Below are 14883 nucleotides of genomic sequence, written 5' to 3'. Positions count from 1 at the left end.
CTGAAAGGGCCACCTCCTGACTCAGGTTCCGGACCTCCAGCGTAGCCTTGTTGAAGCGGGTAAGATAATCCCGCAGGCTCTCTCCCTCGTTTTGCCGGACATCAAAGAGGGAGTCGGAGACCAGTCGCCGCCGGCTACTGACGGCGAAGTGAGTGATGAAGAGGCGAGTGAACTGGTCGAAGGACCGGATCGAGTCAGCCTCCAGCCCGGCGAACCACGCCCTCGCCGGGCCACGGAGGGTTGCCGGGAAAGCTTTGCAGAGAAGGAGATCTGATGCTCCGTGGAGGAGCATGAGGGTCCTGAAACTCTCGACGTGATCCCGAGGGTCCGCCGCCCCGTCATAGGGCTCGATCGCCGGCATTTTGAAACCCGGCGGATTCGGGGTCCGCAGGATCCTCGAGGCAAGCGCCGGCTGGGAGGAGATCTCCAAGTCGGCGAAGGGATCTTTGGAATGGCCCTTCAGGACCTGGAGTTGTCGGTGGAGATCGTCCACCCGCCGATCCAGGGAGCGCGACCGGTGGGTGGGAGACAAGGAGCGGCGAGAGGGGGACCGACTGGAGCGCGGGTTCCTCGAGGACTGGGGGGTCTGGGAACGCGCCCGGGCCCGCCTCTCGTACCCCGCGCAGCTCCGGTGGGAAGGTCCCGGCAGAATGGAGCGTGCTCGAGAATCCTCCTCGCGTCGGCGCTCCTCCCCATGGGAGAGGAAGGAACGCGGGTTGAGGAGAACAGGCGAACGCTCAGGCAGCGGCGGCCTCTGAGCCTGCTGCGGCGCCCGGGACATCGCACCCTGCAGATTCTGCACCGCCTCCGCGAGGGTGCGAACCTGCTGGGTTAGCTGGTCGAATTGGGCGGCCTCAACCATCTGAATGGGCGGTGGGGCGGTGGAGTGTTGCTGAGAGCGTGTTGGGGATGCAGCGGCCTCTCGGCCAGTGGCGCGAGAGGCCCCGCGACCGGAAGCATTGGAAGCTCCACGACCACCTCGCCGTGCCATTACGATCGCTCTGAGATCCGGTCCCTTCCTCTAGCGCCAACTGTTGCTGGTGGTCCAAACCGAGAACGATTGGCACAGCGGTGTGAACGGGGTTCCGTTGGAGTTGGGTTGATTGCGCTCCACCTTCCACCAGGAAACCTGCAAGCAAGCCTCGCACCACCACTGGGGTAGTGGGGGCCCTCCGACGATCAAGTCAGAGAAGATTGAAGGAGAAGGAGAGATAGCAGCAGCAGGTAAGAGAATACTCTGGAAAACCTTTGCTTACCCTCCCCCTTCTCCCCCCCCAGCCGCATATATACCAGGCTGGGGGGTCTTTCTGGGGGGTTGGTCATCGTGTGGCACGATGGAGTTGCCACTGGCATGGCCGTTATAGGGCGTCGTGGGGCAGCGCTGGGTACGGCCATGACAGGGCATAGTGGGGCTCCGCTTTGTACGGCTGTTGCAGGGGATCGTGGAGCAGCGCCGGATGCGATCGTTGCAGGGAGTAGTGGAGCAGGGGGCCGTGGTGTGCCTCAGGGGAACAGCCTGTCGTTGTCGGGAGATTGCCGACTCGGGGTCGGATGACTGGATCAGGGGGCAGCCGACTCGGGGTCGGGCTGCGGAGCCGAAGATATCCGACTCGGGGTCGGATTGCTGGATCAAGGGGCAGCCGACTCGGGGTCGGGCTGCGGAGCCGAAGATATCCGACTCGGGGTCGGATTGCTGGATCAAGGGACTGCCGTAGTCTTCCTGGGCGCGCGTGCCGGTCACGTGGGGCATGGTGGCTAAATTCCCCCGTAACAATATCCAAATGATACTTTAATCAAATAATGTGTCAAGAGATTCAGTTGATACAGTCACTAGGTGTTATATATTAGTAACTTGAATTTCCATTATGCCGGTTTTCCTTATATCCTGCATATTTTCTATATATATATATATATATATATATATATATATATATATATATATATATATATATATATATATATATATATAAATCAAATATTGCATGAGTTTCAGTCATTAGCACAAACTCCACTATTGTTTGATCCAGATCATCACAGGGGTCGTCATAAATTACATACTTAGTCTTACGTATTGGTATTCTTATATACCTAATAAATGCTTTTTTTTAAAAAAAAATTCTCTATATCATCTGCTCTCATCATTCCCTAAAGCATGCCTGAATTGCCAAACCTATACATTCTAGTTTGCAAGAAGAGGAAGATAAACAACGTTTTCTTATTCTTGACCAGGAGAAAAACAACACATCCATGTTCATCAATGTTTTACCTTCCCCATGAACATTCAAAATTTAATTAATATCATCGAGAAACTAGCACCAAGCGTAATGCTATACCCTTTCACAATTCTATTTCATCCTCCAGGTGCTATTATGATGAATGATCCGACTGGGTTTCTTTTGCTAAGGCATACTTTGTTTATTTAGCAATGCTAAGATAACAAAAATCTCACACAAAATGTTATACCTATAATATATAGAAGGTTGTTCGCCAACAGAAATTACAAACACAACTAGTCTATCGCTCCATTGGCTAACAACACATATTTATAAGTTCATTCATGTTATTAGTAAACGTTGCACATCAATTATGTAACTCTTCTACATGAGATTTTTATGTCAATTAATTTATCGGTGATATTAAAATTATAATTATAAATTTAACTAAGATTTGGTTGATGAAAAAAAACAACTTATTTTTTCTATAAAAAAATAATAATAAAAAAGGCATACCAGGCGCCGCACGGCCGCCATATAAACTAATAGGTTAACTAGAAGTGCGGTGCTTAAAATCGCTCGCAGCCGCAGTTTTTACTCTGGCTTAAGGCTTGACATTGTTTCGACCGGTACTTAAAGATCCAGGCGGCGCTTACCCCGCTTACCGGAGGAGAGAGGTGCCGGCCCCAGTTCGAACGAGCGACCGGAGAGGTATGGGGGCGGAGTGCCGTTACAGAGTAGCGCAGCCTGCGTACATAAAGCTGGTCCTCCATGCCCTCAAGCACCGCTGCTATCCCGTCGGCGGCCTCCTCGTCGGCCGCCTTTCCGACGCCGATGCCTCCACCGTCCAGATCGCCGATGCCATTCCCCTTACCCATTCCCAGATCGGCCTCCTCCCCTCCCTCGAGCTTGCCCTCATCCAGGTTCCCACTCTCTCTCTCTCTCTCTCTCTCTCTCTCTCTCTCTCTCTCTCTCGTTTTCGTCTACGAATTGTAACTTATTAGGTTAGGGTTTTCTTTCTTATGTATAGGTAGAAGAACACTTCGGGGCTGAGGGTTTGAGTGTGGTGGGCTACTACCACGCGAACGAGAGGTACGATGACGCCGAGCTTGGGAACGCTGCCAAGAAGATCGGCGATCATATTTTCAGATACTTTCCCCGTGCCGCCTTGCTTTTGGTGGGGCTTTCGCTTTTTTTTCATTCTCTCAATTCTTTATGCGTTTCAGGAATTGTTTGGTTTTGTTTATTTCATCTTCTTTATTGGTGTTTTGTTGCACCAGTTGGAGAATAAGAGGCTGGAAGAGTTGCTGAAAGGGAAAGGGCGGGATCTTGCAGTGCAGGTAATGGTAGTCCTCTTCTTTTTTTTTTTCTCTATATCTTTTATTTCTCTTTGTGATCTTTCTTGGAGGAAGAAACATCGAAAGATCAAAGATTCTGTGTAGAAACTGGATTCGGGACTGGATCGATTTTATTTTTTTCTCTCTAAATAATATTCTTGGAAGTTTCTTGTGCATAGGATAGGGGAATAAGTTCTTGTGCTTGCCTTCGGTTGTATGGTTAGTCATGGAGGAACTCAAGGTTGGCTCCTCTATGGATGCTCCTTGCCCCGGCAAAGCAAGAACTTCTTTCAAGCCGTCAATAAAAGTTCATTTGATAAATTTTCAGATTTTGAGGCAAAAGAGATAAACCTGAACAACAAGAATAGGGGAAAGGCAAATAATTGAAGAAGGTTTTCATAAAATTTCTGTAGAAAGCAGCTGCAGCTGTTGACATTGTACATTCACAAAGTTTATATTGAAGTAAAAACAATTTGATCTTCTGATAGCCCATAAGATACCTCAAACAAGTAACTCAACCCAGAGATTATTGGAACCTTTACTTATTTTCTGTTCTTATATTTTAATTGTTACCAACATTCATCTGTTTATTGTTTTAGATCTTTTTTTTCCCCAAAGAGATATGTATCTGTTCATGTACTGATTTCTTCTCCCTTGGGGTGTCTTAATTTGTTTTATTCTTTATCTCAAAAGACATATCCTTTGTTCTGGTATTTTGTGCTTGCATCCAAGCATCACTCATATTAATGATGGGATGCATCTAAACCTAAGCTTCAAGTACATTTGATGGAGGATGCAACTCTTACCCTTTAACATCCACTCACACCTCTAGTGTTTATAAATAGGTCGTGGTTTGTTTACTCCTATACATCCTAATAATAGCAAGAGAGTAAGAGTTCTTGGATTTGAGGGAGGATGTGTTCTATGGTCGAGTTATTTATCATATCTAACTTTTTCACAAGGAAGAGATTTCTCGAATTTCTTGTAATTTCATCCCCATATTTCAAGGTTTTTGGTCCTTTTCCTTTGCATTTGAGCTAAGGGATTGATTCAGATTCACCCTTCAGCTAACTTAACAGGATGTATCTTAAGGTGGGCATAATTTTGTTGACTCTTGGATGTGTCCTATATTGATTGGGTCTGCCATTTGATGCAACCAGCAAATTGAAGGACATGTCTTTCTGGAAAAATACCCTAATAAACTGAGACATTCCTCTTTGGAGGCACCCAAGGGAGGAATCCACCATGACAACAGACATGTTCATCCCAAAGAGAAAAAAGGGATTTCAAACATAAAAAACAAAATTTGAGTCATAGTGTTGACATGGAATCAGAAAAAGAGTAATAATCTCTATCGATTCCCACATGATTCAAAGTATATATCAATAACATTTGGGAAAAATAAATCGATGCATCGACTGAGGTTATTGGTTTTAACTATCATTTTCTCCTAATAGGATTCATCTATAAGAAATTGTGGTGAAGCCTTTAGTGCAGAATTCACGAACTATATGCATATTACAAGCTAATGCAAATTTATTCGATTTACCACGCTACAACTTGCTATAGAACCTTGTTTCCTAAATGCACCAGAGGTCCAAGCCTAATACGTTGGAGCCTCACTAGGGCTGTCAGTGGGTCAGGTCTTGGGAAACCTGACTCAGTTAACCTGGTTTACCTTGATCTTTTAACTCAATTACCCAATTGTTACCTAAGGCAAACCTAGTTACCTGACTTGAAACTTAGGTCAGCTTCAGGTTTAGGTCGATCTGACCTGATTATGTTTGACAAGACCCTTATATACATAAATAGATACATGCATGAGAAAGTATTTTTAGACCATCGGATTGTTTTGGTATGTAATAGTAGAGAGTGGAGATGGTATGGCGACCTAGTTTGTGTTTCTTGCCCGCTCTATATGGATACAATGGAGAGAAGAGAAAAGGGAACAGAGAAGAGAAGAGAAGAAAAGAGACAAGAGAACAATTCTCTCCTCTTGTTTGGATGTATTGGAGAGAAAAGGAAAAAATATTTGGACTTTCTGCTTCGGGGACAAAAAAGGAATAAAGAACTTATTTTGAGCATTTGGCTTCTTTTGTACGAAATCTTTCCACTTTCGGAGAAAACAAATTATGGTTTTGATGAGAAATGATTTCTCCCTATGTCTCTTACTTTCTCTGTACTTGTCCCTTATTTTCCTAATCAAACGAGAGAAATTCGATCTCTCTTTACTTTCTCTTCTCTCCATTTCTCTGAATCCACATAGGTTTTGATTCTCACTAGGTAGAATCCTAACCCCATCCATGTGCCTTATTGATGTCCGCTAGCACTTGGTCATCTAGCATCAACAGCCACAAGCCATCTTGTTGGTCCTTTCCCTCAGTCCCTTTCTCCCTAGTCCTCTCTCCTATCCTTCTCCTTGCTCTTGCTACTCCCCCACCTTATATCTTGCTCTTGTCATCATTGTTCCATACTTACCCCACATTGCCTCTTGCTGCTGTTAGCTGAACCTTAACTCTAGCATCCTGATCCAAGACTCACTGAAATCCTCTCACCCTCCGCTGCCAGCACTAGACTTCTTTGCCCCTTGCTAGTTGCCCCTTACTTTTTCCCATCCTGGCTAGCCATTACCACTAGAGAAGTGCCAACCCCAATGCTTTTTCCTCCTAAAACAAAACCTGTTTGCTATTTAGTTAAGTCAAATAGGGTGCTTGATACAGGCTGGGTTGTCTTGTCAAAGGTCTAGGTTGGCTCAAACCTTGACTAGACTTTAACGGGCTTGTTTGCAATCCTATGCCTCACATCCATGAGGCTATTAGAGGTATTTTGTGATGACATGGATACCTACTTATGTAGACCTATTTAGGGTAAATGCCGTTTCTCATGCTGTTGCGGCAGAAGCGCTGCTGCCATAAGAGGGATTAAAGAGATAATTCTTTTCTAGTGATTTATGAATTTTTTCAGCAAACCAAATAATAGTTTAGTAGCCATTGAAACTGTCTTATGATCTCTAACAAGTTTTGGTAGCCATAATGGGTGATTATGAATGGGCTTTGATCTCTTCTGCTTGATACTTTTTACATTTTTTGCATCTCGCAGGCCTTCTCACAGGATCTAATATATGTAAAAGTAAAACCAACATATAAAATAAAAATAGGAGAATTTTTAAATTTTTGAGGTAGCATTTTTTGGGAACTATACACTTTGCTCCTCTCTACTTTGCCCCAGTTAGACTTCGCCCCTGTTGATTTTAAAAAGTCTCAGATTGGCCGACGAAATGAACTTTCTGTTCTGAACCTATGCTTCTGTCCATTTCCCTATTGACACCGTCAACAACCATGTTTGAGTAAGGCCATAATGCCTTTATTACTTCTGAGAAAGACTTCAATTGTGCTCCCTTGTCATTTTTACTTTCTTTAAACATCTAAGAGCAAGCCAATGTTCACCACATCCTCTGCTCCCTCCGTCACCCCTCCGCCTTCCTCGTTGGCAATTCACCACCACCCAGCAATTCGGCTTCTCTTTAGCCAAGGAGGCTGCTTGCATGTGCTAGATTGAGCAGATCATACCAAAGGGTTGGGGTCAATCGGATGATATGGGTTTAGCACCTTGGCAACAAAGACTTAAAATTTTTGATGGAAGCATAAAGGAAAAAAGAAGAAAAAAAGGAAATAAAAGCAAATTAAACAGATATGAAATGAGAAACTTGATTTGATTAATTGGATTGCAAGTCTCTGTTTGAACTAGAGGATGGATTGGGTACACCATTGATCTACAAAAGCTCCAGGGCAGGTTGGACATTATTGAGGAAGACAAGATTCCTAATTCTAACGTACACAGACTACATCCTAGTGATGCTTCGTGTCGCTAGTTCTGCTTTAATTTTGTGAATGCGAACGAGAGAAAACAATTCATTCCTTTTCCTTTAAAATGATTGACATTATATGGAACTGCCTGAAAGCACCTTGGGCAGATAATTCTAGGGGTTCTTGTAACTGTCTTGATCTACAACTGCTACCCTTGATCAAACTGCCTTCATCATGTGCTCCTTACGTGCACCAGATCTTGCATGAAATAAACACTGTCATAGGACACATGGCCCTCTGTTAAATTTTAGGGTAAACAATATCCACACATACACACTTAATTGGGTTCTTCAAGCCCCTCTCTGGTTCCCTCTGAAAAAATCCATACATACACATGTAGATCTGTAAAGTTTCATATTAGCTTTCCTGAGAAATGATATTTCATATTCTTGTGTAGAATTTGCTTCCATCATCATGTTGTTATAACATCCTGTTTGGAGCCTATTCTGCCTACTAAGGGAGCATCAGATTGGATCAACTCAAAAGTTTTCTTCCATAGAAAGCATGGGCAAAAACCGGTCATTATTGCTCGAGGAATAGTTCATAGAGTGAAGACTTGGAAGGTTTTACTTTAGTTGCTGTATGACCTTGTAATGATTTGCAAATGGTATGTATACTCTTTATGCAGAGTCTCAATATTGTTGCTTGAAGTTCTCTCCACATTCACGTCTTCCTAGTTTGAATTTAGTATCATGCTTCTTTGATAGTCTTGTTTTCTTTTTTGCGGCTGTAGATGTGCAATTTTGTGCCCATTTTCTACTTATACCACCTTAGTTTCAGCCAATATATAATTAATATTTTCAGTGGTTTAATCTCTCAAAAAAAAAACAAAAGATGATGATTACTAGGTCAAGACAAGAATTCTTGGAAGTGAAATTGAAACATATGCCTCTAATTTGAGATGGTGCAAAGGCTAAGGTTTCTGATTTTATTCCATTCTTGGAGCTTGTTATCTACAGTTAGTCTATAGGTAGCCAGTGTTTTTGGTTTTGAGTGTCTACTTCATCTAAATGAGTGGTTTATGCTACATTGTTTGTTTGCAGTAAGTGCCTTTGTGCTTTCTTATCTTGCTCATCTACTGTGCAGCTGTACACAAGGGATTCATCAAAAAGCTGGCGGCAAGCTGGATCAGATGGTAGCAGTCAGCTGCTTACTATAAAAGAGCCCTCAGCCAACATTGTATTGTTGGATTATATTTCTTCTGAGAAATGGCAAGACGTAGTCGATTTTGATGATCATCTTGATGACATTAGCAAGTAAGCTCTTGTTGATTATGATGTAATATCTTTCACTATTTTCATGAATCATTCTGTACATATTGCTACAGGTGCATATTCGAGACTCGAGTTCTTTCTTTAATCTTTTTTTTTTTTTTTGACTGCAGAGATTGGCTGAATCCTGATCTCTTCCAGTAATTTGTTCGCTACTTGCTGGTAACGTCATTACTGGGCTTATTTAGTCAATATCTGTCATTTTTCTGATTGAATTTTTCTTGCACTGCAATTGAAAGCATTCAAAATGTTAGGCTATTGTACCAGCCTCGTAAAGTGGATTGGAGTGCTTTGATTGGAACAAGTAAGCTTTTGATTGCTTCAAAACATCAAGCAGAAGAGAATTTCTATCCTGTCGTTTAAAAGAACAGATAGTTTGCAGGTCCTCTCTCTTCTTTTGGTTTTAACTTGCTTCAAGTAATACAATTTTAGATATGTTCGCAGTCTTGTTTATGTAATCTCTCTAGTTCCAGTTGTTTCCAGTTTAATATATAGAAGCCTGGGGATTTTATTGGCCTTATGCCATCGTCAGAATTTTGTATCATATTTATGGTTCTAAGTATTTAAATTCTTGTTTTCCCAATGTGGCTTGCAGTCAGTTGAAGGTTATTAGGTAGCTTTTATTTGCTGTAGGATCAATGTAAAAGCATCTCCATGTCGGCCTCTGTGTCGCTGGAAAGAAGCCCACATGGTTCACAAATTTTGGGATCGGTAGTTTTGCCTGGTCCGATGTACAATGCTGGCTTTTTTCTAGCACAGCGGTCCTGCATAGATCTTGGTTTGTACGCATCTATGCATTTGCATGAATCTGCTGACTCCAGTCCAATCAAGATTTATCAAGCTTCAGGTTGTGATCAAGCTTGTCTTGATCAGGCTCTAGGCTCAAATTCGCGCAAGTCCTTTTCCCCGAAAAAAAAAAAAAGGTTTTTTGAGACAAGTTGGTTTCTTCATCATATGTTTGAGCGTGGTATGCCCAATTTTCTATTAAGCCAATAAATGTAGTGCCTACTTTAACATATTTAATAACCATAAATCGAGCTGAAATGAATCGAGATTGTGCGAAGATCATAGAGCATCAAATTCTAGCTTGCCATTTATTTCATTTGTCATGCAAAAGACACGATCATGGTAAGAGCTGGCATGATATTTATTGCAGATAACATACTTAAAAAGGCAAGTGGGGCCTGCAATACGGACAGCTTCGGAAATGATTTTATGCAGTATCTGCATAGAAGTCGTCAATTATGATTCGAACTGCTATGGGAATCCTCACGGAGTGGCTTCCTCCATCACTCCAAGTTAAGCTTCCAAATGTATAGTCCCCTTGTATCTTGCGAGTTGATGTGAAAATTACCTTGAAAGTTTGCATCTTTGTAGTTGCATGGAAAATAAGGGAAGAAGGTTCCGCAACCATCTTTACACCTGGAGGAGATTCAATGACTGCCGTATAGCGTGCATTAACTTGACCAACATTTGTAACAGTTCTCCATGTCGCCGCAGATGTCTTGAGATCAGGAATGGCAATTGAGGGCAGATTCAAATGATACCAAGGTCCTCCTGTCGCATTGCAACCTTCAGATCGACTAAGACTGCAATCGAAGAATTTAAGATAATCTTTTGGATTGATGTCATAGATAAGCCCAGGATCAGCGGCTCTGTTTGGGTTTATGTGTCCTCCGCCAAAGTCGAAAGGGTCAGCAACTTTTCTCACCGATCCCTCCGCCGTTATCGGCATTCCATATTCAGTAGTCACCGATGCTTCAAGCAGTGTCAGGTGCAAGTAAAGTTAATACATCATACGAGAAAAGATCAAACAAAGAATAAGTTGGAAATGCAATTCTGTACCAGTTGTGACTAGAGCTGATTTAATAGCTGCAGGAGACCAATTCGGATGTAGAGATTTGAGCAATGCTACCACTCCGGACACGTGTGGGCATGCCATCGAGGTACCCGAGTCGAATTCGTACTTGTTCTTCACTACTGCTGCTAGAATGGTGGCTCCTGGGGCAGCAATATCAGGCTGTCCAAATTTCCAAAGGTCATTTTTTTTTCAGAAGAATGTCCAATTGGAAATTTTAGATATGCTTTGATGGCTTTTCTATAAGAAAATCTTAAACTTTGGAATCAAAGCTTTGTCTAGAGTAGTTCCATCCCCGAACATTATTGTCAGACATCTACCTATTTTCAGGGTTCCATTCTGAATCATTAGCTCTAAATGCTGCCTAAATATACTTGCTTTCGAAAACTTCAAGCAAATCACCGTCAGTGTTGTCAGTTGACATAGGTCATTATGCATGATAGGGAATGGTTAGGTTTCATGAACTCAAATACCTTGAGCACTTCAGGAAATGTTGGACTGGGCCCTCTCGATGAGAAAGCTGCGACCTTCGGCGCAACAACATTTCCTGTGGTGGAGCGAGTTGGAGAAATCTTCACCAATGGGGGCATATTTTTGCTATCCAGCAAATCAGTTGTTGAAGCAGAAGATCAGTTTCCCGTTTTGATGTTGGGATAGCTTCTCATGAAAGGCTAAGAGGAAGAAATACCCACCTCTCAGCTTTATCGCAATATTCGATCATCCGGAATGCAATTTCATAGTCCACAGCAGCGCCAGGGAATCCTTCCAATTGCGCGAAAAAATCTAGCAGATTGGTAGTTTACATGCCGAGAATGATACCCTTGCCCCCACCTTCCCTCACGCTCAAAACTGCAGCGATTATACTCGACGGCGACGGGAAATTGGACGCCGATCCAAGAGCGTAGCACAGCACAATCTTCCCCCTGACATCAGTGGCATTTATAGCGTCAGCATCGCAGCTGCAAATTATCAAACGCCCCCTACTCAGTCTCGAGAAAAATAAATAATATGTCAGTACGGAGGACCAGATAGGTCATTCTCTTACCTTCTGGAGGGCACCACTAATTCCGTAAACTTGTCGTCATCTTTCTTGGTCTCATAATACCTGGATTGACCCTGCCAAGATACACAGATACATGATTCTTCTTCTTTTTTCTTTTTTTAAGAAATGTTATGCTAATTAGGGCGGTGCGACTGCAGCTATCGTGTTACCACAAATTTCCGATTATTTCCAAGGGTGACGACCGTAGGGAAAGAGCGGTCGATCGTGCTTGCAGCGACCGTTATAACCCATGGAGATGAGTTCTCGACGGTCTGGAACGCTGGGCCGTCGTTTCCGCCGGAGAAGACAACGGTTATCCCCCTGGCGACGGCGTGTAAAGTTCCGGGCACCTCTAAAGACTTACCAAGCGACAAAGATAGGACGTCAACGCCATCATGGATGGCATCATCTATCGCCGCGAGGACATCCGCGTCGCTGCAGAGGCCACGCCAGCACGCCTTGTAGATTGCCACCCAAGCACGAGGAGCTCCTCCTCGCGCTGCCCCAGCTGCCAGGCCATGGAAGCTCACGTTCTCTACAAGTACACCAGCGGCAGTGGAGGCGGTGTGTGTTCCATGGCCGTCATGGTCTCGTGGAGACATGTATTCTCCATCGAGGTCCTCCCCATCGACCCCGCCGATATACCATCGGGCTCCGATTAACTTCTTATTGCAGTGCTTCTTAGGATCAAACAGTACTCCCGCCTGACATGTGCCTTTCCATCGGGATGGCAAGGGGCCAAATCCGTGGTCGTTGAAGCTTTTGGATTCTGGCCATATACCTGAAGGTAAGAAATTACGTCATTTGCCATCGTCAGGTGATATATAGTGGAATTATCATGGGAGAATAGGTAAAAATCTAGAAGAAGCCGGACTGACCGCTATCGATGACTCCAATAATGACACCTTGGCCGTAATTAGCCTTTTGAAGGAATCCTGTGGCTGCAGGTTGGTAGTAATTTAGGCCGAGAAAATCCCAGCTTCTAGTTGTGTGAACACGATGCTTGCGGTTTGGCGTCACACTGAGTACCTCGGAAAAGTCTACATGAATCAAAATTTATTAATAGCTTGCCTATCATTTTGACTTGAAAAGTTATTCACATTGACGCCTGGATTTCTACTCGAGGATCGGTATTGAGCATACAGAACCTGAAATTTTCTTTGCTTGAGGCTTCGTGAGCCTAGCTGCGAAGCCTGAAAATCCATGCTTATAGCTGTAGACGATTGAATCTAGAGCTTCCTCCTTGCTGAAGCACCAATAATGGATTAAGTCAGTAATGTTTTAATTGAAAGGTTTGGATGAAAGAAAGAAAAATATCACCGAAATTGGGATAGCACGAATATATAGGTGATGGAAATGAGAAGAGCAAGCTAGGCCAGACTCAAGCTCGGTCGGTATATATATATTACAATCAACCAAAGGCTGGAACCAGCTCGTTTCATTTTGAGCTCAACTGATCAGGCCGCCCAAGGAACGGCTAGTCCAAGGAATTTGAAGAGAGCGCCCCAAGTCCTCCTAGGTGTTCTTATGTATATTTTGGCTTGATTGGAAAGAGCAGTCTTAATACAATTAAATAAAAATAAAAAATAAGTTTCATGTATTTATTTTATTCATGTTTTTATTTATTTTTATTATTGTTATTTTTTGAGTTGATAAACTGGACAGGAATGAGCTGGGCAAAACCCATTCTCGGCTCGCTTACTAATGAATGAGCCTTTTTCTACCAAAATTACTTGACCTGCTGATGAACCACTTAGGCCATTCGGCAGCACCAAGAAAAGGGAGTAACTTGCCTTCCAAGGAGTGAAGTGAGCATTTCGTGGTGTGATGCAGTGACCAAGTTTGGATCTTCGTGTTGCTTCTCCCCCATGTACACTATGTACAACTGAAATCCCAAAGAAGGGAATGTTAGAGAATAAACTCCCTAGTCCCTTCGTGTTTAGCAACAAGAATGCAAGAATTAACCTTTGTTGATTCCTCTGTTCCAGACGCCACCATTTGGAAGCAAGGCAGAACAAAGAATACAACAAGGAGCAGCGAGGGATGTGGAAGTTGGGATCCCATCTTTGGTTATGCAGTAGATTGGGTCACCCTGAAGTCCTATTTATACTCAAATGTCAGCTGGCAGCTGAAAGATAAACAGTTAATTTTTTGTGCATTCACACTGATAAGAAATTGTACGATGAAGATGATCTAGTCTCTTCAACTCTCGTCCACCACGTGAATTTTTTATCTCTACGTAGCGGGACTACTGGACCTGTTCCTTGTTCTCGACGGCACGGTCCAAGGACACAACTTTCTTCAGAGGTCGGTGCAAGGCTTCTATCAGGGAGAAGATGACCGCTTTTGCCAATCTCGTCGCTTCGCTAGATATTAGTGAGAACGCGGTCTCTTAGCTTTTGCTATGCAAACAGTCCTTATCGGCTGCCCTCCGGATGAGGGTACTGTTGAAATCAGTAAAGTTGATTTTTTTTTCAATAGTCTAGATACATAATTAATCTAGATTCATGTAAGAATTATTAATATATATTTATGTACTTATCCATCTTTATATCTTTCTATAATATTTGTTTATTTTTCTATGCAATTATAATTACATATAATTAATTTGATTGCATGTACTAGAAGTTTCCATAAAGTCTATAAAATACCTTCCATCTGTTGTATTTAGGAAATAGTTGTACTTGGGAAATAGAACCACAAGTTGATTATTCTCCATTTTTGAATTGAGTTCTTCAATTAATTGTTCACTCTTATTTATCTTTGGAGGTCTCTGTGTGCAGCTTGCTTTTTTTTTCATGTTATGGCCGGCGGTCTTGGGCTAGTGTGACTTCGGTTGCACTATCATTTTTTATATGGTATCAAAACTATAAGGACGGTAGCTGGTATGTGACAAGACCCCTTGGTGAAGAAAATCAGTTGGTGCTCTAAGATGGATTTGAGTGGTCATATTAGTAGACTTGGTGTAGAATTGCTAAACCAGTCCAATTATAGAGTATGGAGAATATGTATGGAATCTTATCTTGTGGGTGAAAACTTGTGGGAGGTTGTGGGTGGAGTTGATACAGTAGCTCCAGAAATAATGTACAGAATGTTGAAGCTCTCAGGCGATGGAAGCAGATAAAAGCAAAGGATGAATCTGTCTAGAAGCGATCTATTTCTCATGATTTGTTTGATCATATTATATGGTGCAATTCGGCAAGTGAAATATGGCAGACCCTTGAGTTCAACAAAAAGGATGTGGCTCGGCTGCAAATATTAGAGAACGAGACAACGCAAGGTGATCTCTCAATTGC

General features: G+C 42.9%; 1 protein-coding gene and 1 pseudogene across 6 annotated transcripts; one reads left to right on the top strand and one right to left on the bottom strand.

The window, feature by feature from the left end:
* The first annotated feature begins 2750 nt into the window (after nucleotides 1-2750).
* LOC120105225 (ER membrane protein complex subunit 8/9 homolog) lies at nucleotides 2751-13187 on the top strand. 5 transcript variants are annotated; one of them, XR_015976697.2, is made up of 7 exons: nucleotides 2751-3136; nucleotides 3244-3390; nucleotides 3494-3553; nucleotides 8503-8672; nucleotides 8801-8849; nucleotides 8955-9069; nucleotides 10188-13187. XR_015976697.2 is itself a non-coding variant. In XM_039117512.3 (6 exons), exons 1-5 carry the CDS (start codon nucleotides 2927-2929, stop codon nucleotides 8829-8831), a joined length of 618 nt encoding a protein of 205 aa, XP_038973440.3. In that variant the 5' UTR covers nucleotides 2751-2926; the 3' UTR covers nucleotides 8832-8849; nucleotides 8955-9270. The 5 variants fall into 5 exon arrangements, 2 of the variants coding, with proteins under 2 accessions (XP_038973440.3, XP_038973439.3); XR_015976695.2 differs by having other exon boundaries at nucleotides 8942-9069; nucleotides 9844-13187; XR_015976696.2 differs by lacking the exon at nucleotides 10188-13187 and adding an exon at nucleotides 9321-9387 and having other exon boundaries at nucleotides 8942-9069.
* Nucleotides 9758-13709, bottom strand: LOC103706199 (subtilisin-like protease SBT3.9; annotated as a pseudogene). The gene is made up of 10 exons (XR_015976699.2): nucleotides 13553-13709; nucleotides 13381-13472; nucleotides 12736-12833; nucleotides 12466-12627; nucleotides 11758-12368; nucleotides 11591-11661; nucleotides 11238-11504; nucleotides 11019-11142; nucleotides 10533-10707; nucleotides 9758-10445 (listed from the first exon to the last, which is right to left on the bottom strand). The product of XR_015976699.2 is annotated as a subtilisin-like protease SBT3.9 (transcript).
* Nucleotides 13710-14883: the final 1174 nt, after the last annotated feature.

This window comes from Phoenix dactylifera, chromosome 3, assembly GCF_051530095.1.
Source record: "Phoenix dactylifera cultivar Ajwa chromosome 3, Ajwa_hap1_PhDact_Kaust_v1.1, whole genome shotgun sequence".
NCBI classification, from domain to species: domain Eukaryota; kingdom Viridiplantae; phylum Streptophyta; class Magnoliopsida; order Arecales; family Arecaceae; genus Phoenix; species Phoenix dactylifera.
This window is presented reverse-complemented; position numbering and strand designations above follow the sequence as displayed.

Bases quoted from the DNA above. Each gene is read 5' to 3' on its own strand.
- LOC120105225 (XM_039117512.3), top strand. From the start codon at position 2,927: ATGGGGGCGGAGTGCCGTTACAGAGTAGCGCAGCCTGCGTACATAAAG. The intron at 3,391-3,493 runs GTGGGGCTTTCG...TTGTTGCACCAG, and splicing joins CCCGTGCCGCCTTGCTTTTG to TTGGAGAATAAGAGGCTGGA. The intron at 8,673-8,800 runs GTAAGCTCTTGT...TTTTGACTGCAG, and splicing joins CATCTTGATGACATTAGCAA to AGATTGGCTGAATCCTGATC.